Source organism: Hibiscus syriacus, unplaced genomic scaffold (genome assembly GCF_006381635.1).
Source record: "Hibiscus syriacus cultivar Baekdansim isolate YM2019G1 unplaced genomic scaffold, ASM638163v2 tig00110954_pilon, whole genome shotgun sequence".
NCBI lineage: Eukaryota > Viridiplantae > Streptophyta > Magnoliopsida > Malvales > Malvaceae > Hibiscus > Hibiscus syriacus.
Window position 1 is genome coordinate 1,435,310 of NW_024062931.1, and position 24,569 is coordinate 1,459,878.

The 24,569-nt window shown below is 34.2% G+C and overlaps 3 protein-coding genes and 2 pseudogenes across 4 annotated transcripts; 3 read left to right on the forward strand and 2 right to left on the reverse strand.

Moving 5' to 3' along the window:
* On the reverse strand, positions 1-915 carry LOC120148172 (chitinase 2-like). The gene has a single exon (XM_039161345.1). The coding sequence runs from the start codon at positions 913-915 to the stop codon at positions 1-3; it is 915 nt and encodes a 304-aa protein (XP_039017276.1).
* Positions 916-2,097: 1,182 nt separating this feature from the next.
* Positions 2,098-2,821, reverse strand: LOC120148174 (histone H2A-like). The gene is made up of 2 exons (XM_039161349.1): positions 2,543-2,821; positions 2,098-2,451 (listed from the first exon to the last, which is right to left on the reverse strand). The coding sequence occupies exons 1-2, from the start codon at positions 2,750-2,752 to the stop codon at positions 2,209-2,211; spliced, it is 453 nt and encodes a 150-aa protein (XP_039017280.1). The 5' UTR covers positions 2,753-2,821; the 3' UTR covers positions 2,098-2,208.
* Positions 2,822-7,633: 4,812 nt separating this feature from the next.
* On the forward strand, positions 7,634-24,314 carry LOC120148173 (THO complex subunit 4A-like). 2 transcript variants are annotated; one of them, XM_039161347.1, is made up of 6 exons: positions 7,634-7,638; positions 22,475-22,679; positions 22,790-22,936; positions 23,254-23,322; positions 23,419-23,600; positions 23,896-24,314. In XM_039161347.1, exons 2-6 carry the CDS (start codon positions 22,518-22,520, stop codon positions 24,059-24,061), a joined length of 726 nt encoding a protein of 241 aa, XP_039017278.1. In that variant the 5' UTR covers positions 7,634-7,638; positions 22,475-22,517; the 3' UTR covers positions 24,062-24,314. The 2 variants fall into 2 exon arrangements, with proteins under 2 accessions (XP_039017278.1, XP_039017277.1); XM_039161346.1 differs by lacking the exon at positions 7,634-7,638 and having other exon boundaries at positions 22,414-22,679.
* LOC120148177 lies at positions 11,242-12,022 on the forward strand (annotated as a pseudogene).
* LOC120148175 lies at positions 12,611-13,062 on the forward strand (annotated as a pseudogene).
* Positions 24,315-24,569: the final 255 nt, after the last annotated feature.

Here is a 24,569-nt window from a genome sequence, read left to right on the forward strand (position 1 = left end):
CTAGTGGGAAATTGCAAGCAGAGCTTGTGATTGCTTCTCATAGCGGAAACCATTTCTCTTTGAGTCATCCGCAGACCAAATGAATATACCATGGAGTTTGTTCCGACTCTTGAGCCTATTGCAGGCGGTAAAGAAGCCGTTTTCCGGTGTCAAGCCACCGCTCCCATCACTTATAAAGCTGGCTAAAACGTTACCACCGTTGTAGTTAGAACTTTGGGTGTTGAAGTAATTGATAAACTGAGAGACTGTTGTTCCTTGATCGTAGGCATAGAACTGGAAATTGACGTAGTCTATGAGGTCACCATAGCTTTTCCACAAGGCCTTGTAATGGCTTTGAACATCATCGTCGTCAAATGGAGCTATGGAAGCAAAAGAGATTAGACCGTTCTTCTTGAGGGTTTTTACAAGTTGGCCAATGCACTCGGAGAAAGTGTCAGGGTCAGCATTGAAGTGCTCATAGTCAATATCAATCCCATCCAAGTTGTATTGTCGGATGATATCAGTGAGTGAAGAAACTGCATTGGAAACCCAAGAATCTACAGAGGAAGGGTTGAAATAAGCAGGGCCGTCTCCCACACTGTCCCCTCCTAAGCTCAAAGCTACTTTAACATTCGAATGGCTGCTCTTGATGGAAGAAACCTGGGATGGACCGAGGTTATCGGAGTCCCAAAACACATTGAACTTCCCATTTGTAGGAGGAGGGCCTGAGGTGTCGTAGTCTATGGCAAATGAGAGAATGAAGTGGAACTCAACATTTGAATTAATGGGAACATCGCTGAATTTAACATTATTGAATTCAGCTCCTATGTATTCTCGGAAGAGGTTCGAATTTGCAGGAGCTGCTTGGGTTGACATGTTGCAAGGAAACAGAACTTGGAAAATGAAAAGGACAATGAAAAGCTTAGAAAACTGCATTGGTTTGAACGAGTAGATTAGTGCTGTGATGAATGCTGAGTTGCAATTTTACTACGTGAAAATCTTATTAAATAGGCATCAGAATTGGAAGAAAAAAAAGGTTTAAAGACATGGGGATCAAAATCAAAGAAATTGTTTGTTTTATGTTGCTGTTGCCGTAAAAAAAACTCTGGGGTCTTTAATCACAACAAATAGGCTACTATTTTGGCTCCGGCGATCTCTCACAAGATACCAGTAAAATAAATGATTAGCAAGGTTTCTAGATGATAAAGACAGATTATCACAATTATTATAATATTATAAAAATTTACCTTGTCTTGCGGCTCGTATTACGTATGTGCTAGTTAAGCCAAGAACTAATTAATCTTTTAAACGAACAGTGACTTTCCTGACAAGTTATGTTAGGAATTTGCAATTTATTTAACTTTGAATAATATGTTTTGGGTGATTTTCAACAATTTGTTGCTATAAGGCAATACCATGATCTTCAATCCATAACCATATAATTAGTTCTAAGTCCAAAAGCTAAAAAAATACGTCTATAGCTTTAAGTTTTTTAAGGAAGAAAGACAAAATAAACCAGTAAAAACGATAAATTTTTATATACCAAACAAATGTAAAACTATGTTTCAAAGCACATCAAAGATGCAGGCTTGAATCAGTTCCCCAGCTCAAATAGTGGCTTTGGCTGTAAAATCCATGTTTTAACTGCAGAACCAGCAAACTACCAAACCCCAGTGCTATAATACAACCATTCTAACATTTGCAGTACTTTGATGACAATTAGGAAAACCTTAAAAGTTCCAAACTAAAAATGGAAGCTAAAATGAAAAAGAAAAACCAGCAGCAGTTGTAACAATCTTTAAACCTCATGTTTTGTTGATGCTGGCTTGGATTAGTTCCCCAACACACCCATTTAAAGAAAACATGGTGAGCAGGTTTTGTTGATGTTAACATAAGTAGCAATCTTGCACCTCGTTTTAAACTTAAACACACCCAAGAACTGAAACTAGGGCAGTAAAAGAGACGAGAAAGAGAGAGTAGTCAGAGTTGTGACTTCAATGATATCGTTCCCACAGAGTACGTGGCTATGGCAAGAACGGGAAGATTGTTACTTCTTTTCAATTGGCAGATTATGATTAACAAAATGTAAATAACAGAAATTTCAATTGAGATAAAACAAAGGGGAATTTGAACACGCTAAATATTCGATGACAGTCTTTTCTCTCACCCATTAACCATATAAATCTAACAAAGGAGAAAAAACCATATATTACAAGTTCCTTAGAAAAATTAAGCTTTCTTCGGAGATTTAGTGGCCTTCGATGGAGATTTAGGTTCTTTAGAGGTGGCCTTTTCAGTCTTCTTTGGGAGAAGAACGGGGTTGATGTTCGGTAAAACGCCACCGTGAGCGATGGTAACGCCAGAAAGAAGCTTCCCCAGTTCTTCGTCATTCCTCACAGCGAGTAACACATGCCTTGGTATAATTCTATTCTTTTTGTTGTCACGTGCTGCGTTTCCAGCCAACTCAAGAACCTGGATTCAAAATTACATATCTGAGTTATGAACTGCAAATTATAACAATAACAATCGACCTATTTGATGACCTAATTTAGCCTTCAGTTACCTCAGCGGCTAAGTACTCAAGAACGGCGGCGAGGTAAACCGGAGCTCCCGTTCCGACACGCTGTGAATACCTTCCCTTCTTCAAGTAACGGCCGATTCTTCCTACGGGGAATTGGAGCCCAGCTTTTACGGACCTTGAAACTGGCTTCTTTTTTGGGCCGCCGCCTTTCCTTCCACCGGCTCCTTTCTTTACTTTTGCTCCGGCGTCCATTGCTTGAGAACGATGTGGAAATAACGCTTATGCTTTAAGAAATATAAACTTCCAGATTTGAAACGAAACGTGGTGTAGAAAATAACGCGACATTGGCATTTTTATAGCAGTGGTTTAGGTGGAATGGAATGGAACGAGAGGGGAACAACAACCGTTAGATTGAAAAGTCATCAACGGTTATAGATCATTTATAGTTGATCCGTGTGCTTTAGAACGAACCAACGAGTAGCGAGATTGGGTATTTTGTATTAATAACCGGCCGCCATTTACAAACTTCTTTAGTTTCCCGCTTTTTCTTTTTATCCTTTTTTTCTTAAACTTGGAATTAGAAGACTGTTTGTAAAATATATTGTTAATGCCCAAAAAAATAGGGGTTTTCTCCCAAATATACTTAAAAAAACATTAACTATTAATTTAGCATGAAATAATATTAATTTATAAATATATTTATTTTTCCCAATTATGAACCGAGTTGAATTCTTCATTAATTATATCCATCTAAATTTTTGGATAAAAAAACCTTTTAAAGTCCATGATTGTATAATAATCGCTTCAATGACACTAATTTCAATGAAAAAATTAAAACTAATTTTTAAGGAAAAAAGAAGTTTAATAGTATATACTAAAATTTTAATATTAAATAATATATATATATATATATATATATATATATATATATATATATATCTATACTTGCACGTTGAATTTGAGATTTTAAGTTTTTCATTCGTCGCCTAATACATGAGAAATTGTAACAATTAAATAAAATTTTCCAATTTATCATATATAAAAAAAACGTATAATTATTTACTTTTAATTTTTTTAGTTTTTAATATTAAAATTAATAATTATAATAAACTACGTAAATTGAGAGATAATCTAAATGATTTTGACATATAATCATCTAATATTAGAGAAAAATCTAGAGAGTTTAGCTCAGGATGATTTTTATTTAGGTCGACAGGAAAATTATACAATGCTCGACGAGAACCGACGAGTATCGTTAACGATGAACACCATTAATTTAATTTATAAAATTTAAAATTTTATAGGACTCAACGCATAATTATAAATTAGTTAAAATTTTAAAGTTAAATTATTTAAAATAAAGAGTAAACTATACCATTGACCATCTAACTATTGCCCCCTTTTCATTTTGACCGCCTTCTTTTAAACTTTGTCAATCAGGTCACTCAGTTATTTAATTGCATTCAATTAAGTCACTTGCCATTAATATTTAACGACAACTGATGTGGAAGTTAAAATTTTTGGTATAATGACACATTTGATCACTTTTATTTATATGTTCTATCAATTTGGTCTTAATTTTAACAAATTAAAATAAATTTAACTCGCAAATCAATTGGTGGCACGTGTCAATGGTGCAAAGTGTAATGACACGTGTCACCATCCGATTGGATGATTAAATTTATTTTTAATTTAATATATTTTATCACCAATTAGATGGTGACACGTGTCACCGTCTATAGGAAATAAAATTATGGACGCGTAAATGATGTCCAGGAAAATCGAAAGATATTACGTGTTTAAACCATTTGATTTTTCTAAGATTACATTTGAGTTTTTTATAATGCTTAAACCATTATGATCCTAAAAACGAAAGATATTATGTGTTTAAAAAAGCTCAAATTCATATCTTCCTAAATGTTTCTATAACAGTCATACTATTATTCAAAATATTTTTAACATCACAACTCAACATTATTTATACTCCTTTAAGTTCTCATGACCATATCTTGTTTTTAATTAAATAGAGATATTGTTCAAAATACAACCACATTATTCGGCTCATCCCTTATTATGCTTATGCAGTGAAACATAAGCACAATTACATAAAGAGAGAGTAGCAGTGAGTAAAAACTGGAAAATGAGCAGTATCCGTAACAAGCCATTAAAACAATTAATTGTAGGTAAAGATAAATCTGACACATGAACTCATCCTCATTGTAAAGTTATAAATGGTCACACATGTCACTCTCTATAACACTCACTTATTGGTGAAAAAAATATTAAATTAAAAATAAATTTAATCATCCAATTGGATAGTGACACATGTCATTACACTTAACACCAATGACACATGACATCATTTGATTTGAGGATTAAATTTATTTTGATTTACTAAAATTAGGACCAAGTTGATAGAATATATAAGTAACAGTGAACAAATGTGTAATTATACCAAATATTTTAACTGTCACGTCGATTTCTTCATTAAATATTTACGAAAGTGACTTAATTGAATGCATTTAAATAGTGTGATTATATTTTAAAATTTTAAAAACATAATAATAATTTTTTATATTTTAAAATCTTAACTATCAAACAATGAAATCATTTTTTTATTAAGCAATTTAGTTTAAATACTTACATTTTGTATAAAAAGTTTAAATATAATTTAAAATAACAAAATCCAAAAAAATATTATATTTCAACTTAAATCAAAATAATTAAAATAAATATAAATTTTAATAATATATAAAATAATTTATATGATATAAATTAAATATCTATAATATAATATTAAAATGAATATTTAATTTATTTAAAAAATTAATATTAAAATTAATATATATCTATATATATTATTAAATTAATATTTAATTTATTTAAAAATTAATATTAAAATTAATCAATATAATATAAATTAAATAAAACATCTTTGAAGAGGTTAGAAGACGTCTGTAGACATAATGTCATGTCTGCGCCGCGCAGACCACACGCATACGTTAAAAGAGCTTCTGTCTTCTAAAAATCAAACGGTATGCGAAGTCCAATGTCTGCGCGTGGTCTGCGCGGCACAGACATAAGAGTTTTGCAGACCTTACACAGTAAAAACAAACACCACCTAAATGATTCAAAATTTACACACTCGATTGAAGCATCAAATGTCTTATAAGGCCATATAAAATGAATTTGATTGTATTATTCACAAGTCAATTAGCAATTAACATAATTTAAACTTGGTTAATGTCCAAAGAAAACTAAATCATATAATACAACTATAAAACTATCATTAAACATTATTTTTATGAACTTAATTATTAATCAAATTAAATATGAAAGTTCTGTAGCAATTAAACTCGTCAAAAGGGTGGAGTCCAACCGTATCAAATGTTGATTACCAAAATGTCATTTTCTTATAAAGGTGACAAACGAACTCCTATTCTCAAAAACAAAAATCTATAATTTAATTATCCATAGAAAAAGAAGAAGAAATCAATGTTTACAAATACAGATAATTTCTTTTGTTAAATTATTAATTGTAAATTACTTCGTTCAGTTCACCGTCGTCATGATCAATTAGAATTGAAAATGTTGTGGAGAGACCGGTGATGGAGATAAAAACATAGAATAATATTTAGAGTTTTTTTATTTAATATAAAAGGATACTCTATATAAAATAACCACTCATGTTTGATTATTTTTTATAGATATTTTAAAAAATAATGATTTGACCACTGATATTATTGACTATAATAAATCAATCACTCATTATTAGTTGTTACTGGATAATAAATTATTGATATGACATATTAAATTAAGTATTATGATATCGTTTGATCACGTGAGATAGTTTGATTTTTTCAATTTTTTTATCAATGTTTGACGTGACTACTTATGAAAATCACATAATGATAGTTTGATTTACAAGTGGGTTGTCTCCGGAAAGACGGACTAATATACGGTTAATATATGACGTTATTGGATACATTAAAATATATTTAATAAATTCGGTTTAACGCTACCGAAAATATCGAGTAATAATAATGTAATAGGTGGAAATCATGAAGAAATATTAAAAAATTTGGCAACCGGCAAACTTAGCTTTTCGGTTTGTGTCGATACTTTATAAAAATATATTGATCCATAACAATATAACAGGTAAAAAATGACAAAACCGGTCTATAAATGAAAAAACAGGTAAAACGCTACCGGATATATTGAAAGTGTCGATACTTTATAAAAATATATCGATCCATAACAATATAACAGGTAAAAAAATGATAAAACCGGTCTATAAATGACAAAACAGGTAAAGCGCTACCGGATATATTGAAAGTGTCGATACTTTATAAAAATGTATCGATCCATAACAATATAACAGGTAAAAAAAAAGACAAACTGGTCTATAAATGACAAAACAAGTAAAGCGCTACCAGATATATTGAAAGTGTCGATACTTTATAAAAATGTATCGATCCATAACAATATAACAGGCAAAAAATGACAAAACCGGTCTATAAATGACAAAACAGGTAAAGCGCTACCGGATATATTGAAAGTGTCGATACTTTATAAAAATGTATCGATCCATAACAATATAACAGGTAAAAAAAAGAAAAAATCGGTTTATAAATGACAAAACAGGTAAAGCGCTATCGGATATATTGAAAGTATCGATATTTTATAAAAATGTATTAATCCATAACAATATAACAGGTAAACAAATGACAAAACCGGTCTATAAATGACAAAACAGCTCAAACGCTACCGGATATGTTGATAGTGTCGATATTTTATTATAAGTATAGACACTTTTGGAATTTAAAAGAAAAGAAGTTATAGTACTAATAAAATGTCGATACTTTATAAAAATGTATTAATCCATAACAATATAACAGTTAAAAATATGACAAAACCAGTCTCGAAATGACAAAATCGGTAAAGAGCTACCGTATATGTTGAAAGTGTCGATACTTTATTATAAGTATCGACACTTTTGGAATTTAAAAGAAAAAAAGTTATAGCGCCAATAAAGTGTCGATACTTTATAAAAATGTATCGATCCATAACAATATAACAAGTAAAAATATGACAAAATCGGTCTCGAAATGACAAAGCCGATAGTAAAAAGTGTGCTTGTGTGGTCATTTTTATTTCATTGAGAAACCCACCATATTATCAGTTTCTCAAAGAACAAAAGCCCAGAAACAGACATCTTTCAACGTAAACTTATGATATACTCTTATTATCTCCATATGATAAAGTTAGGTCAGTTTTAATTTTATTTTTTTGGTTAGGATTTTGTGTCATTGAAATTGTTGATTGAAGAACTCAAACTGGTGCACGCATAAGTGTCGATGCATTTATGAAAAGTATCGATCCAAAAAACATCGAAATCGATAATTATTATGTAACAGATAAATTTACAATGTAACCGGTAAAAATATACTGGTTAATTAGCAAATAGGTTTACATTATGTATCGAACTCTTTAAATATGTGTTGATACTTTTTTCCCAAAATGAAAGCACAATGAGGTGCACACATAAAGTGTCGATACATTTAAAATTGTATTAATCTCAAAAACATCAAAACCGATAATTATAATGTAATAGGTAAATTTGCAATGTTACCAGTTTAAATATACATGTTTAGTTAGAAAATAAGTCAATATAAGCGCTACCTATTACATTATATAAGCGCTACCTAATATATTATTGTATTTGATAATATTTTCGGTTAAATGATAAAATATAACCGATCTAAATTTTAACCGGTCACTTGTTTAACAGGTCAAACCGTTTTTTAGGCACCGCACAACAGAAGTCCCTTTAAAAATTGCTTGAAAAATATATGCACATGAGTCTGACCAACCATGGGAATGATAAATGGGTTATCAGATGAGCTAAAGATCATTGTTAAAGATAGGTTCGAACTGAATACATCCATCGTTGACCTCATATCAACAATGGAATCTTTTTGTGCATGTTCCCTTTATTACAAATTGTTTTTCACCCTACGATCCAAGTTAGGACACGAAAAGATCCAATGATTGATATTGGGTCAACGATGGATGTATTCAGTTCGAATCCGCCTTCAACAATGATCTTCGGCTCATCCGATAATCCATATATGCACTTTCATGATTGATTTGACTGAATGCATGAATTTTTCTAAACAATTTGATGAATCAAACTATCCTTTTTGTTATTTCTATAAGTAGACACGATAAACAATTTGTCTTGTATGATCAAATGATGTCATTAGTTGGATTAACGTTTCACATCAGTATTTTGTTACTCTAGTAACGATTGTTAATAAATGAGTAGTCGATTTGTTATAAATCAATAACATCAATGATTAAATCGTTATTTTTGAAACATTAGTGGGTAAAAGGGAAATTTACTCAATTATTAGTGACTACTTATATAGTTTAACCGAAAGAAAAAAAAAGAGAGAATTTTATTATTTATTTAAAGACAGAGCTATTATCTCCCAGAATCATATTGAGAAAGCCCAATAATTCCTTACTCCGTTCTCTTTTTTGGATACTCTTGTTGCCCTAGATTTTCTCTCTATAAGTTCTACCTAGAGAAGCCATGGTGAGTTTCTTCTTTTTCTCTTCTTATTTTCTGATTCAAGTCTTTGCGTTCGATCTATCATTCTTTAACTTGCTTAGAACATTTAATTTATTTTAGATGTAGTTTATCATGTATGTTGAACATAGAGCTCTGAGTTTCTGCTGATTAACCCAGTCTGAATCTTTCAAAACAATTCATTGCTGGATTTACATTTACATTTTATTTTTATTTTTCTCCAATGGATGATTTTTGTGAAAGTAACAAAATGTTTCATTCTTCTATTATTGTTTGATCTTCCGCTTCATGATGTATTGGCGTTTTGTATTGTTACAATTGATTGAAACTTTAGAATTTATTATTGATAAAAAGATTGCTCGACTTAATCTTCATTGATCTGCCATTTTGATTTATCCGAAAATTCATGTTTTCGCGTAGACATATCAATAAACATTATGATTTACAATGGTTAACGAATTATTGATCGTATTTTAAAGATTTTCATTAATCCGTTATGTATGTTGGCATTTGTTTCAAAATGAGGATTCCTTGTGATCATTTTTCCAGTGGCCGTTATTGATATATTGTGCTTTCTGAATTTAGATATTATTGTTTAATTCTTTCATTTCCCCCCACAAACGTATGTGTGTCACTGCTGAAGCGGTTTCCTATCGGTGACCTAGGCCTTCTCAATTACCTTTATTGTTGTTGTTGTTGCTGCTTGACTTTATACAACAACAACAACAACAAAACCCAATTCCTTTCCGTGGAAGACCTCCGGCAGTCAGAAAATTAAAAATATAGATAAAATGCAATGCATGTATAAATAAATACATAAATACATAGTTGAACAGTATTCATATGCAGACATTAATATCATTAATATCATATGCGCGTTTGTACTTGGGCAGTAATCCCTGCAAATAAATCCATACGAAAAAATCTCTGCATATAGACAGAAACGTAAGACCCGACTAAATTTAAAAGTGAAGAGAATGTTACACAGAAGTCAACGAAAGCAAGCCTAGTTCTAAGCCTTCATAAATACCAATAACAGAAACGTATAAAAAGTAGAAGTTACCCACACTACTCGACTACCCTAGTTTTGAGTCTCCATACTTTCCTATCAGAGGTCATGTCCTCGGTAAGGGCTAAATCCATCAAATCAGATCTCAAGCAGTCTTCCCACTTCTGCCTTGGTCGTCCTCGCCTTCTGGCACCGTCGACTGTAATCGACTCTACCCTCCTGACAGCATCCGACGGTAGTCGCCTAAGGACATGCCCAAACCACCGTAGTCTTCCCTCCCTCAATTTTTCGGAAACAGGCACCACCCCCAAGGACATCCTAATAGCAGAGTTTGTTGTCATATCCCACAGAGTCCGACCGCATGTCCATCGAAGCATTCTCATTTCTGCGGCCTCTATCCTCCTTACATGATCCTTCTTGGTTGCCCAACATTCTGATCCATACAGCAGTGCTGGTCTTATTGCCATTCTATAAAATTTTCCCTTAAGTTTTAGAGACACCTTCTTGTCACACAAAAACTCCAGTAGCGGCCCTCCACTTTAGCCATCCCGCCTTTATACGGTGTGTAACGTCATCTTCTACACCCCATCTTTATATATCATAGACCCTAGGTACTTGAAACAATCATTTGAGGGGAGAACGTGTCCTTCTATGCATACTTCTACATCTTCATCGTTTTGGTCCTCACTAAAGTTTGAACATTCTGATCCATACAGCAGTGCTGCTTGACTTTATACAATGAAAGTAATTAGGTTCATATCTCAGAAAGGTACCAGTTAGTTAATACTCTTTAAGACTGGAATATTGCATTTAAGCCTGTTAAATGTTTAAGAATTTTGTGTAATTTCAAATTTATGGTTCATTGTCAAAACACTGGAGACCAAAAAGAAAGTGGGATTAGATCAATGGGGTTGACCTGGTTGTTTGGAGTCATTGACCCGTCTTTCTGTTATTTTCTGAGGGAGAACTCAAGATCATGTGGTGTCTTTAATTAGCCTGTTAAGTATTTCATTTCTTGGGAATGGTTAGAAAAGGTAAAAAAATGGGAAAGAGCTGATGGATTAATTGGTCATATATAATTTGAAGGTGTCATTGTTGTATGAAAGCTTATGTATTCTATGAACCATCCCTTTACAGGCTAATGCAGCTTCTGGAATGGCTGTGCATGATGACTGCAAGTTGAAATTTCTAGAGTTGAAGGCTAAAAGAACTTATCGCTTCATAGTATTCCAAGATCGAGGAGAAACAAAAGCAGATTGTTGTGGAAAAGCTTGGTGAGCCAACTCAAAGCTACGAGGATTTCACTGCAAGCCTCCCTGCTGATGAATGTCGATATGCTGTATACGATTTTGACTTTGTGACTGCTGAGAATTGCCAGAAAAGCAGGATTTTCTTCGTTGCATGGTATATAATGCATGCTTGAAACCATTAGTACTTTTTGAATATTCCAATCTGTATACATTTTATTCCTTGCTGTTTATGTGAAGGTCTCCGGACACGTCAAGGGTGAGAAGCAAGATGATTTATGCAAGCTCGAAGGACAGGTTCAAGAGAGAGTTGGATGGTATTCAAGTAGAGCTGCAGGCAACTGACCCGACCGAGATAGGACTCGATGTTATTAGAAGCCGTGCCAACTAAATTGGGGTCTCCAAGAAGCAGGAATAATGGAGATGGTGAAATGCATTTTGCTTTTGTTTGATGTAAAATGTTAATTGGTGGTGGGCTGCTATGATTTTGGTTTGACGTTACATTCAGGTCTTTGTCTAGAACAAATAGCAATTTCGATTTAAATCTTATGATTTGTTATGCATGCGTGAGGCTATTAGACGGAATGTCTAACAATTGATATTGATATCATGCAATTATTGGTACTCGAACTCGATAATATTAGAAATAACAAGATTTTTTTAATCATTTATATAGCTTGTTTCATGCAAAAAAAAGTATGATACTTGAGATTAATGTGATATCTCTTAAGAAATCTTTGCTGAGAGACTTACTAAAATTAAATGTGTGACCCGAATCGATTCAGACTAGTCAGGACAAAACCTTGAAACTAGAGGACAACTAAAAGAAAAATATCATTTGATAATATTATAATTTTGGTATATAATTAATTGAATGTAAATCGAATAAGATATTTAGAGGGAAATATATATTTTTCATTTGGTTGCCCTTCAAATTTCAAAATCATTATCGAAACTCTAAATTCCCGAACCGAACCCATCCCGCACTCATTATTCCGAGTCCCCATAATACCTCCAATTAAAACCCGCCACGTATCGATCTTTGTTTCTTACGCTGAACTGTCTTTGACGTACATTTCCAGGCGGTCGATCCAAATTATCAATTCAACTACTACAAAACTCCACGTCACCAATCCGCGTCTCTCTAAATCATCCAATCAAACTCTTCAATTTTCTCTTATATTTACCAGTCTTTCAACTTACATTCATCTCCAGAAAAGCTTCATAATATCCCAATCTTCCCAAAGCAAAACAGACAATTTTCCATGGCGCCCAAAGCTGAGAAGAAGCCAGCCGAGAAGAAGCCGGCCGAGGAGAAAAAGACAACTGTCGCAGAGAAATCCGCAGCCGAGAAGAAGCGAAAGCCGGGAAGAAGCTTCCCAAAGAAGGCGGCGCTGCTGGAGACAAGAAGAAGAAGAAGAAGGCCAAGAAGAGCGTAGAAACCTACAAGATCTACATCTTTAAAGTTCTGAAGCAAGTCCACCCTGATATCGGGATCTCAAGCAAGGATATGGGGATCATGAACAGTTTCATCAACAATATCTTCGAGAAGCTCGCTCAAGAAGCTTCCAGACTCGCGAGGTACAACAAGAAGCCAACGATCACTTCCAGGGAAATCCAGACCGCTGTCAAACTTGTACTTCCTGGAGAGCTTGCCAAACACGCAGTCTCTGAAGGCACTAAGGCAGTAACCAAGTTTACCAGCTCTTAGGGCTGGATTTAGGGGGCAAAATCAACGAGATAATGCGTTGAAATTTTTTTTTCACGAGATAGTGCCCTCGCAGATTAATTGCTCAGATGGGGTGATCTCTACAGTCCCGGGGGTAGGTCGCCATGCACGCCCAGCGACCTACCAGGTCGCCATGCACGCCCAGCGACCTAGGTAGGTCGCCATGCAATCCATGCAGCCCCCAAAGGTCGCCATGCAGTCCATGGTTGGCCTGAACAATGTTGGTGGTTTAGACATGACCTTTTCCTTCTACCCTGAGTGTGCAAATGATCCCATGTCTCATTACAAATTCGTCCTCGCAATTGAAGCATTTGCCAAGCATGGATTGCATGGAGTCTCTGCATGGTTGTGCATGTCGGCATGGCAACGTGGCATGGGTCTGGGCGAGGTTGGAGTCTCTGCACGGCAACGTGGCATGGGTCTGGGCAAGGTTGGAGTCTCTGCATGGCTGTGCATGGCAGCATGCAACGTGGGTAGGTCGCTAGGGAATCCCAGCGACATTGTAGGTCGCCAGGGTATCCCAGCGACATTGTAGGTTGCCAAGGGATCCCAACAACCTATGCCTTTGCCCCACTCTGCTGCCTCTGCGCCTCTGCTCCCATGCAGCGTGAAATCAGCTGCATTATTGCAGCACTTATTGCTGTATTATTGCAGCCTGTGAACGTGAATGACTCGGCCACCTATAATTGAAGCAAAGTATGCCCGGTTGTTGTATTATATATTGGATGGATGGGGTTAATGAGTGAAACAATTAAGAGAGAAAGAAAGGGAGAAAATAGCAAAGAGAAGATAGCAGAGAAAAGAGGAGGAAGAAGAAAGGGAGAGCACAACATCGAGGTAAGTTTTTTTTAATTATTTTAATTAGTTTATTATTTTAAATTGTTAGTTTGTTAGTTTATGGTTTAAGTTAAAACAAAATTTTAGTTAATTATTTAATTTGTTTGTTTGATGGTTATATATTAAAAAAATAATTAATTAGTGTGTTAGTTAGTCTAATATTTAATTAGTTTGTAGTTAGTTAAATAGTTAAGTTATATTTTGGTTGTTGAATTTATATTATATAAAAAATTAGTTTATTAGTAGTTTAAGTTTTATTATAATAAAAAATAGTTTATTAGTTTAAGTTATATAAAAGAATAATTATTTAAATTAGTTTATTGTTATAAATTATTAGTTAATTAGTTTATTATTATAAATTAGGGTAAAACAAAAAATTAGTTAATTAGTTTGTTAGTTTAAGTTATATTATTGTTAGTTTAAGTTATATCATATAGAAATAAAAAAAATTATTTAATTAGCATGTTTGATAGTTACATATTAATAAAAATATTTAGTTAGTTTGTTAGTCGTTAGTTATATATAAAAAATATATAATTAGTTTGTGTTAGTTAAATAGTTAAGTTATTTGTTTGTTGAATTTATATTATATAAAAAATTAGTTAATTAGTTTTTTAGTAGTAAATTATAATTAAAAATCATTTATTAGTTAATTTATATTAAAGAATAGTTTATTAGTTAATGTTATATTAAAGAATAGTTTATTAGTTGTTTAAGGGAAAATTTACGTTTAACTTATATTTTAAAAAGTTTAGTTTGTTAGTTTATTAGTTTAATATATTATAAGTTATTATATTAAATTTTTTTGTTGTGTTGTAAAATAGTTAGTTAGTTAGTTAGATTATATTAGTTATATTAAATGAATTTTTAAATACTGTTGTTTACTTTTTTTACAGATTCATTCCAATGGCTGACCAAATTCCACTGCTGAAACTTGACAATGAACATATTTCAAGTCATTTGGGAATAATGGTGAATAAAATATTTGTTTAATGAATTATAATTAACAAATATTTGAATATTATTTTATGATTGTGATAAATTTTTTGAAATATTTAATTGCAGGAGGACGAGCAGCGAGTCCTTCGTCATCGGCTACATAAAGTGCCCAAGCCACACAGATTGATAGAAGAAAACTTGCAGGAGGTTGGATTTTGGTATGTAACATTTGTGTGAGATTACAAGTTGGTCCCAGGTTTGATCAGTGCCTTGATTGAGCGTTGGAGACCAGAAACACACACGTTTCATTTGCCGTGTGGCGAATGTACGATAACTCTGGAGGATGTGACATTGCAACTCGGGGTCCAAACAAATGGGATGCCAGTGGTAATGTCACATGAGTTTAATAATGTGGCACAACTTTGTAGCTTGTTTCTTGGGAAAACGCCTGTACCACCAGAGTGTAAAGGGTGGCGTGTGAGGCTGTCATGGTTGAAGAATGAATTTCAGCTTCAACCAAATAGTACGGACCACGAAATTATATATGCAACACGAGCATATATATTACAGTTGATTGGGGGTATTTTAATGCCAGATAAATCCGGTAGTTATGTTCACACTCAATATCTTCTTTTTTTAAGAAATTTTGAGAATAATAGGCAATATAGCTGGGGATCGGCGATATTGGCGTTCTTGTATCGTGAGATGTGCAAGGCGTCATTAGTCGTGAATGATAATAATACAGCAGAAATCGGTGGATGTCTGTTGCTGCTACAGTCATGGGCTTGGCATAGACTTCCGTTTCTGACACCGATTAGTCGGACTGCGGTTGACTTTCCGCTTGCCGAAAGGTAATATGAATTCTCTATTTTAATATAAAATATTAATTATAAAATAAAAATGACCATATTTTTGTTTTGATTGATATACAGATGGAGGCATAAAATTGAAGGCACGGGGTTGGTGCACAACAACATTAAATATTTCAGGCTGAAGATCGACATTAAGGCAAAAAAGGAGGTATGTATAATCTGTTATTTTTAATTATTATTTAAATTAACTATATTATTTGATTTAAATAAATTTTATTGTTTTTTGTAATTTTACAGTTTAATTGGAGACCATACATGAATGAAGAAATACTTGCGTTGATACCGCACGATATTTTAGATGGGTTTCAATATTGGTGTGCTGTTACACCATTGATCAATTTTGCGTTTGTTGAGATCCAATTTGGGGATAGAGTGTTGAGGCAATTCCACTTCCACCAACCTATTTCGCGGAGTCCATGGGATCATGACCTCCTCCAAATCTTAGATGGTCGTCGTCAGGTGAATTGGTTTGAGACGCATGACCAGCTGCACAGATTTGATGGTCGTCGTAAAGAAAATGTTAATTGGGTTGAGAAGCATGCAACCTACATTAATGCTTGGAACAATAGGGCTTCATTCATGCCAACTCTTGACGACATTCAAGACGACGACTTTAATTTTGAGACTTCGGCTTACCTTGCTTATTTTTTGGATAATGGAAAGCCATTCTTGACAACAATTGTAGAGAGGCGACAATTTTTGAGGTTTAAGAAAAGATTTGGTAAAGCTGAATACTCTCTACCAAGTGGGAATGTGAGTTCATCTCAACAACCTGAAGCGGAAATGACCGATGTGGATAATAGCGCACCACAACCGTTCGACGATGCATACATACCAGAGTTTGTGCAGCCTGATGCATCCATCTACTCTCCCATGTATTCGTCGACGTATGACTTTGAACACATGTCAGTTCAAATGCCCCCAACGAATGAGGAGGATGGGTACCATACTCCTGAGCAACCGCAACGACCACAACGCATCAGACGTCCGCCCCAACATTATCATTCAACAACACCCCGACATCGGCAACAATTGTAAACTAGTTTGTTATTTGTTACAAATTTAATATTGACATTAGACTAGTTTTTTCAAACCTTAACAAATTCGACATATTTATAATGATTTTTAGTATCAAATCATTATTATAATTTCATTACTAGTTATGTAACGAAAATATGGTTAATTGAACCAAACATTGTTCATTGTTCAAGTAGTAAATCATTACTATCAAATCATTACTAAATCATTAATATCAAATCATTAATATAATAATAATTATTATTACTAATCATTACTATCAAATCATTAAAAATTAATAATAATTTCATTATTACTAATCATTACTAAATCATTACTATCAAATAATTAAAAATTAATAATGATTTCATTATTACTAATCATTACTATCAAATCATTAAAAATTAATAATAATTTCATTATTACTAATCATTACTAAATCATTACTATCAAATCATTAAAAATTAATAATAATTTCATTATTACTAATCATTACTAAATCATTAATATCAAATCATTAAATATTAATAATAATTTCATTATTACTAATCATTACTATCAAATCATTAAAAATTAATAATAATTTCATTATTACTAATCATTACTAAATCATTACTAAATCATTACTATCAAATCATTAAAAATTAATAATGATTTCATTATTACTAATCATTACTATCAAATCATTAAAAATTAATAATAATTTCATTATTACTAATCATTACTATTAAATCATTAAAAATTAATAATAATTTCATTATTACTAATCATTACTATCAAATCATTAAATATTAATAATAATTTCATCATTACTAATAATTACTAAATCTTATAAATACATAGAAATTCATAGAAATACATATATCATTACTAATGATGAGGCCTATATCTTGGTAAATTAGGACAATTATTTTTTGAATGGCCTTCACCCCTACATAATCCGCATCTCTTTGCTTGACCTCTCTCTCTAGCATGGAAATCCATACTGGTATGAATACGAGTGGACTCAGGTCAACCCTTTGGACTTCTGCGAAGCATTGGATTTGGCAGCCATTCGTCATGATCTTTTCTGGGCCAATATGATTCATTCGGTATCTGTCTGAACGCATAGCTGTAGACATTTAATATCCTACGTAAGTGAAAGCACTCATCAACATAAATGTATGCGCTTACACCAGCAAACATACATGCAACGACTGCATGAGCACATGGATATTTCCATGCCTGAAAACGACCACAATCACACCATTTCTGTCGTAAATCAACTCTAAATGTTTGGTCTTCTCCTCCGACGTTACGGCGTATGCACGACACGACAAAAGTATGGCCAACTCGATCGAAATTATGAACAACCATTGATGTTGCCAATCGCTCATTTACTTCCATTGATTCCACCACTGTAGGAGCCCAAGTTTTACCTCTATTTATAAGACTCTCTATTTCTTTGCCTTTGTCCGACCAAACTTTAGCCAATCTAAAGTACGTCTCTTTCATCACACTCGCAATTGGGAGATGACGTGTACCTTTTAGTACTGAATTAATGGCCTCAGCAAGGTTTGTGGTCATATGTCCGTATCTCCGACCTTCATCGTATGCTTGTGACCATTTTTCCCGCGGTATTTTTGAAGCCCACTTCCAAACACACTGATCATCGTAAAATACCTTTAAATTCTCCAATCTCTTGTCAAAATTTGGTCGACGTAGTTCGTATCTTGTTTCATAATATACTGTGTTAAACAGCAATTAAAAAAAACTATGTAAAAAATGCACAAATATTAAAATAAAACTTACCCATGCTGACTATCTCGCTACGAATGTGTGCGTTATGAAATTGGTCGATACTATTCTTGCCAATATGACGGATACAAAATGTCGATATGCATACGGAGGTATCCAACGACTTCCTGGTCGTTCAATTGCCGCCAAAATACATGTTCCTCTATCGGATATCAAGCAAACTATATCTTCACGAACGACATATTGACGTAGATTGGTCAGAAAGAAATCCCAAGCCTCTGTTGTCTCTCCCTCAACAATGGCGAATGCAATTGGGAAGATATTTCGCTCACCATCTTGAGCAACTGCCATCAAAAGTACATGCCTATATTGACCATACAGCCACGTACCATCTACTTGGATCATACGTTTGCAAACTGGAAATCCTTCAATACATGCCTTGAATGCCCAAAATAGTCTATGAAATATTTTCTTCCCTAGCAGAAGTTGACATTCTTCGTCATATGCGGGTATGGTTTGAGACTTCACTATGGTTCCTGGGATAAATCGCTTCATTGCTTGTAGAAAATGTGGTAGCTCATTGTACGATGTATCCCAATCTCCATACGTCAGCTTCATTGCCTTCATCTTCGCATTCCACACCTTGCCATATTTTACTTGATATCTAAATTGGCTTCGAATAGATGCAGCTAACACTGAACAAGATATCCTTGGATCCTTTTCAACCATCGCCTTCACGTATTCACATATTACATCGGAGTCCAATAGTCGGTGGTCTTGTTCGATGAAGTTTTGCAAACATGTGTGCGGACTATTGTACCTCGTGATGACCCAAACATCGTGCCTTTGATTTTTCGACACTCTGATCTTCCACTTGCACTCTAGGCCATATTTTACACACTTCGCGTATAGGGTTTTCTGGTTGGACTCTGCAACATGGATATCAACATGGCATTTTATGCAGTACTCTTTAATCGCCAGGGTAGCTTCTTTTTTTCCTCTGAATTGCACCCCAACTGAAAATTCACCAGAATTATCGAATGATTCAGTCATTTGGTATGGAGGTAAATGTGGCATGTCTGGGAATTCAGGTGCCCTCATCGCATCATAGTCTATCTCGTACATGTGAGGAGTAGCTTCATACGGTGCCAGAACTTCATCAATTGCACCTCCACCAAAAATATTTTCGTCGCTGCCCAAAACGGGTTCTTCGGTTTCTTCATCTTCGCTTGAATCATCATGAATTTCTCCCCATCGATTTTCAGCGTCAATATCAACAACCAATTCCGGTATGTTTCTCGTCTCATACTCTTCTGTTGCAGATGTCCCCCCGACTTCATTTACACTTTCCAATAGTGCCATAAAATTGTTCGGGAACCTATATGTCGGCTCCTCAAACTGACTATATAAAGTCATTTCAGATGGATTTTGAGCCACACCTCTTGATGACCCAGGAACATCACATATGTTATGCACATCAACAAATAACTCAATAACTGCTATATTGGTTGACTCATGTAATCCAACCATGGTTCCAATATCATCATCTTCTTCAAGTGGAACTGCAGCATATTTGACTGGGTTGGGGCATATCATAAACCTATACCTCAAACCATCAACTGCAACTCGAATTTTTCTTTCTATATTATGCTTTATTTCTATAAATGTGATGTCTTTTCTGAACATCATATTTATTGGTTTTTCAGACTGAAAAACTACTCCGATCTCATTTTCCATAATCTGTCCATTATAATGGACAATCGTGAAAAAGTTGTTGCTCATTTCCTTTCCTTTCCTTTCCATTATTGTTTCTTTCTTCGAATCAATATGTACGTGGAAAAATGTTGTGGAATAATGCTCTGTATGTGTAAAAAAATTATTTCTTTAAACAACATAAATTAAAAAAATTAAATTTATATAATCTAATATATTATAATATAACTTAAACTAATAAACTATTTCTTTATTATAATATATTTAGTTAAAATAACAAACTAACAAACTAATTAAGCACTAATTAACTTTTTTAATATTTTAACTTAAACTTCAACAAACAACCTAATATACGTTTAAACACACTAACAAATTAATTAAATATTTTTTACATTTAATAACTTAAACTAAGAAACTAATTAACTAATTTTTTATATAATCTAATATATAACTTAAACTAACAAATTAATATAATATAACTTAAACTAACAAACTAATAATTTATACTAACAAACTAATTAACTAAATTTCTGTTTTATCCTAAACCCTAAACTAACAAACTAATTATTTCATAATTTCATATTAATAAACTAAATTAAACAATTAAAAATTACCTCACGAACGATGTTTGAGCCTTTATCTACATTTCCTCTTCTTACTCTTTTCCTTTCATTTCCTTTCTCTCGCCAAATTTTCTTTCTTTCTTATGATTCTACCCTAAACCCCTCATATCCAATATATAATGATCTTTCAACGGTTGGTAAGCTGCAATCAATTTGAGCTGTATAATTCACGTTGAAGGCTGTAAATTTTTCAACCGTTGAACGTTGCAATAATACAACACTAATTACTGCATGCAACAGCTAATTTTATGCTGCACCAATACAGTTATGATAACAAGAGTGGACAGTCTCGAAGCTATGGCATGAGGGAGCAGCTATGGCTCGAAGCTAGGGCACGAAGCTATGACACTTTGCAGCTCAAATCATGCTGCAATAATACATCTATTACAGCTGTATGCATGAGGTCTCCTGAGCAGATGTAAGAGGAATCACGCGAGGAGCAGGAGGAATAGGTTCTCCTGAGCAGCTGCAAGTGAAAATCAGACGCGAGGAGAGGATTGTATGGCTACCTATCCTGTATGGCCCAACGTTGGACGCCGGCGTGGATGGCGACCTATAAGGTCGCTGGGCGTACATGGCGACCTACCATCTTGGTCGCTGGGATTGCTTGGCGACCTACAAGGTCGCTGGGAGTGCATGACGACCTTGTAGGTCGCTTGGAGTGCTTGACGACCTATGGTTGGGTTGTGCATGTCCCATGCACGACACGATCCTCGTCGGGAAGCCACGTCGTAGGTCGCCCGGAAGGCATGGCGACCTACGGCCAACTGTGCAATTCACCCTACTTCATCAATTAATCTTGGGAGAACGTTATTTCGTGAATTATTTATTTCCAAAGCATTATATCGTGAGTTTAGCCGGATTTAGGGTTATATGTAATCATAGATCGGTTAATGTGGTTTTGTTGGTGTAATACAAAGGAATTCGGAATGAATCCTTTTGTTCTAAACAAGTGTTGATGTCTCTTTCCTAGATTTAATAAGTAAATGATTAAGCAGATGATAGGTAATTGTGTGCAGCTTTTCTGGTTTGAAACCTAATTAATTTGTTTATGGTTGTAGAGCAGCACTGAACAGGCATATTAAATTGTTAATTGGCACTGAACAGTTTTCATTGCCTTATTTCAATAAAATTGAGTTACAAATAGTTCAATTAATGAAATATTGATGTTGCGAAAGAAATAAGGATTATGAAAAAATTAGCTATATCTCCATCATCATCCTTGTTTAAATCCTCCAAAGTCGAAAGCCTTGTAAGGATTCCTTCCCAAGACAAAATTAGCTTGCCTGCTCACATCGTGAAGATATTCAAGGTTGGTTTTCCTTTGTGCCTGACCTTCGCAGGTATCGTTTCCAGTTAGTGAATGCGGCCAAAAGGATAAAAAAATAAGGAACATGGCGTAGGCCGGACTCGAACTGGAGACCTTTAGTGTGTTAGATTGATGTGATAACCAACTACACCACATTAAGAGGGAATACGTAGGCCTTATCTTAAATTACTTATAACTTAAACATAAGTTAACAACCGACTTAATCCTTCGCTGCTCTTCTTTTATGATTTTGGATACAAATTGCTTCTTTGTGCTTCTCTCTGGCGAAACCCTACCTCTGCTCCTTCCATCTCTCTTTCTCTGTTCTTGCATTTATCTTTCTAGAGTTTTTCTTCCTTCTTTGTTCTAACTTATAAAATATTTAAAAGAATGTCAAGTGCCTTAGAGATGTCACTAGACGACCTCATCAAGCGTAACCGTAAGTCCGGATCTGGTAATCCTCGCGGTCGAGGCCGTGGATCTGGAGCTGGACCCATCCGTCGCTTTTCTAACCGAGGAGCTAACCGCTCGGCACCGTATACCACCGCTATGGTACATAGCTAGGGATTTAGATCTGATTATACTTCTCTTTGTGTTTTTGGTTTCTTAATTTCGTTTTGATCCATTTTCTTTATCAACTAAGTTCGTTTGATTTTGTTCAGGCGCCGGAGACGACGTGGCAGCATGATATGTATACGGACAAGGGAGCGGCGTTCCAAGGACAAGCCGGTCGGGCCTCCGCAATAGAAACTGGAACGAAGCTCTACATCTCTAATTTAGATTTTGGAGTTTCTAACGACGACATCAAAGTAATTTTTTATAATTATTTTCTGCTATGTTCTTTAGTATTTAATGCATTATTTCTCTTTTTGTTTCATTTTTTTTATTATGTTGCCCGCTATATTGATTTGAATTTTATTTCTCCATAAACTTATCTTGATTAGGGCCGTTTTTTTGGGTGGTGGGGGGTGGTTGCGAGTAGCTAAACTATTATTTAAATTTAAAATTTTCATGTATTTGAATGTAGTCTAGCTATACTTTGCAACACTTTCAACTTTTTAAGATCGATATTGTATTGTTGTTATGGCTTTGTTTTTTGAGTTTTCTAATGTTTGTTCATAAATAGGAGTTATTTTCTGAGGTTGGTGACCTGAAACGCTATGCAATTCATTATGACTGGACCGGTAGATCAAAGGTATCTGATGAGTTTGGAATTGACTGTTCCTTCCTTTGAAATTATTTGCATCACATTGTAATTTAGGAAGAAAAAAAACCCTCTTACCAATACCAGGGAACAGCAGAAGTTGTCTTCTCACGGAAAGCTGATGCTTTGTCTGCGGTCAAGAGATACAACAATGTTCAGCTTGATGGGAAGCCAATGAAAATTGAGATCGTGGGAACAAACATTGCCACCCCTGCTGCACCTATAGCTGCTAATCTTGCTTTTGGAAGTTCAAATGGAGCCCCTAGGGGGTACGAGTTTTTTATAATTTGCATGAACATTGTTTATTCTTTATTTTAGATTATGTCGATTCTTATGCTGTTTCGTTTGAGATGTTACATGCTGCTAAAAAATTGCCTATACTTTCAGTTTATCTTGGTAAGTGTCTGTTAGCTTTCACTGTATGGTGAATTTGGTACCAAAATTTTGTTAGTGAATTTGTGTGGAATATTTGAGCCGTTTCGTTTGTTCATGCTATTAATAAACCGTTTCCGATTACTGATCAATTTAAGTAACTTATCTGATCTTGATGTTGTTATTTTACAGTGGCCGTGGCAGGGGTGGAGGATTTCGTAGGCAACGTGGTGTTGGTGGAGGCCGTGGCTTTGGAAGGGGCCGTGGACGGGGAAGGGGTCGTGGAGAAAAGGTTTCTGCAGAAGATCTTGATGCTGATCTAGAGAAGTATCATACTGAAGCAATGCAGACAAATTGAAGCAATGATCATGTTCTTTTGGTTGGCTTCGAGTCTTTCCTACTATGGACATTATGTGCTTGATGCTAAACAATTTTCTGTATACCTACCAAAATCACTCTATAGGGGAACTAGTCATGGAGAGAACTATTAGTGTCTTGAGTTTTATGGAGTTTGGGCTTTTACTGTTGATTGTTCCTTTGACTTGGGTATAAAGAATGTGGATTAGTGGAAAGCTATCATTCTGTAATCTGCAATTATGCTTTTGGTTCCATTGAAATTGACTCATCCCACAAGTTAGGAATGAAAGAACTTATTCTCTCGGTTTTCCATATGCAAAGGAAACTTTGGCTGCATCCTATGGGAGGAGTAATCTTGCCGTCGCCCGAAGCTTGCTTTGCCTTTTGGTTGCTCCTGCATTTCGGGACGAGGGAGACTGCAATCAAGTTAAATTTCTTTTATGTTCTCTTGTTTTCTTTTTTCAGAATCTGTCCTTTGAATTATGTGTGAAGCAGTTGCTTTTCTTATT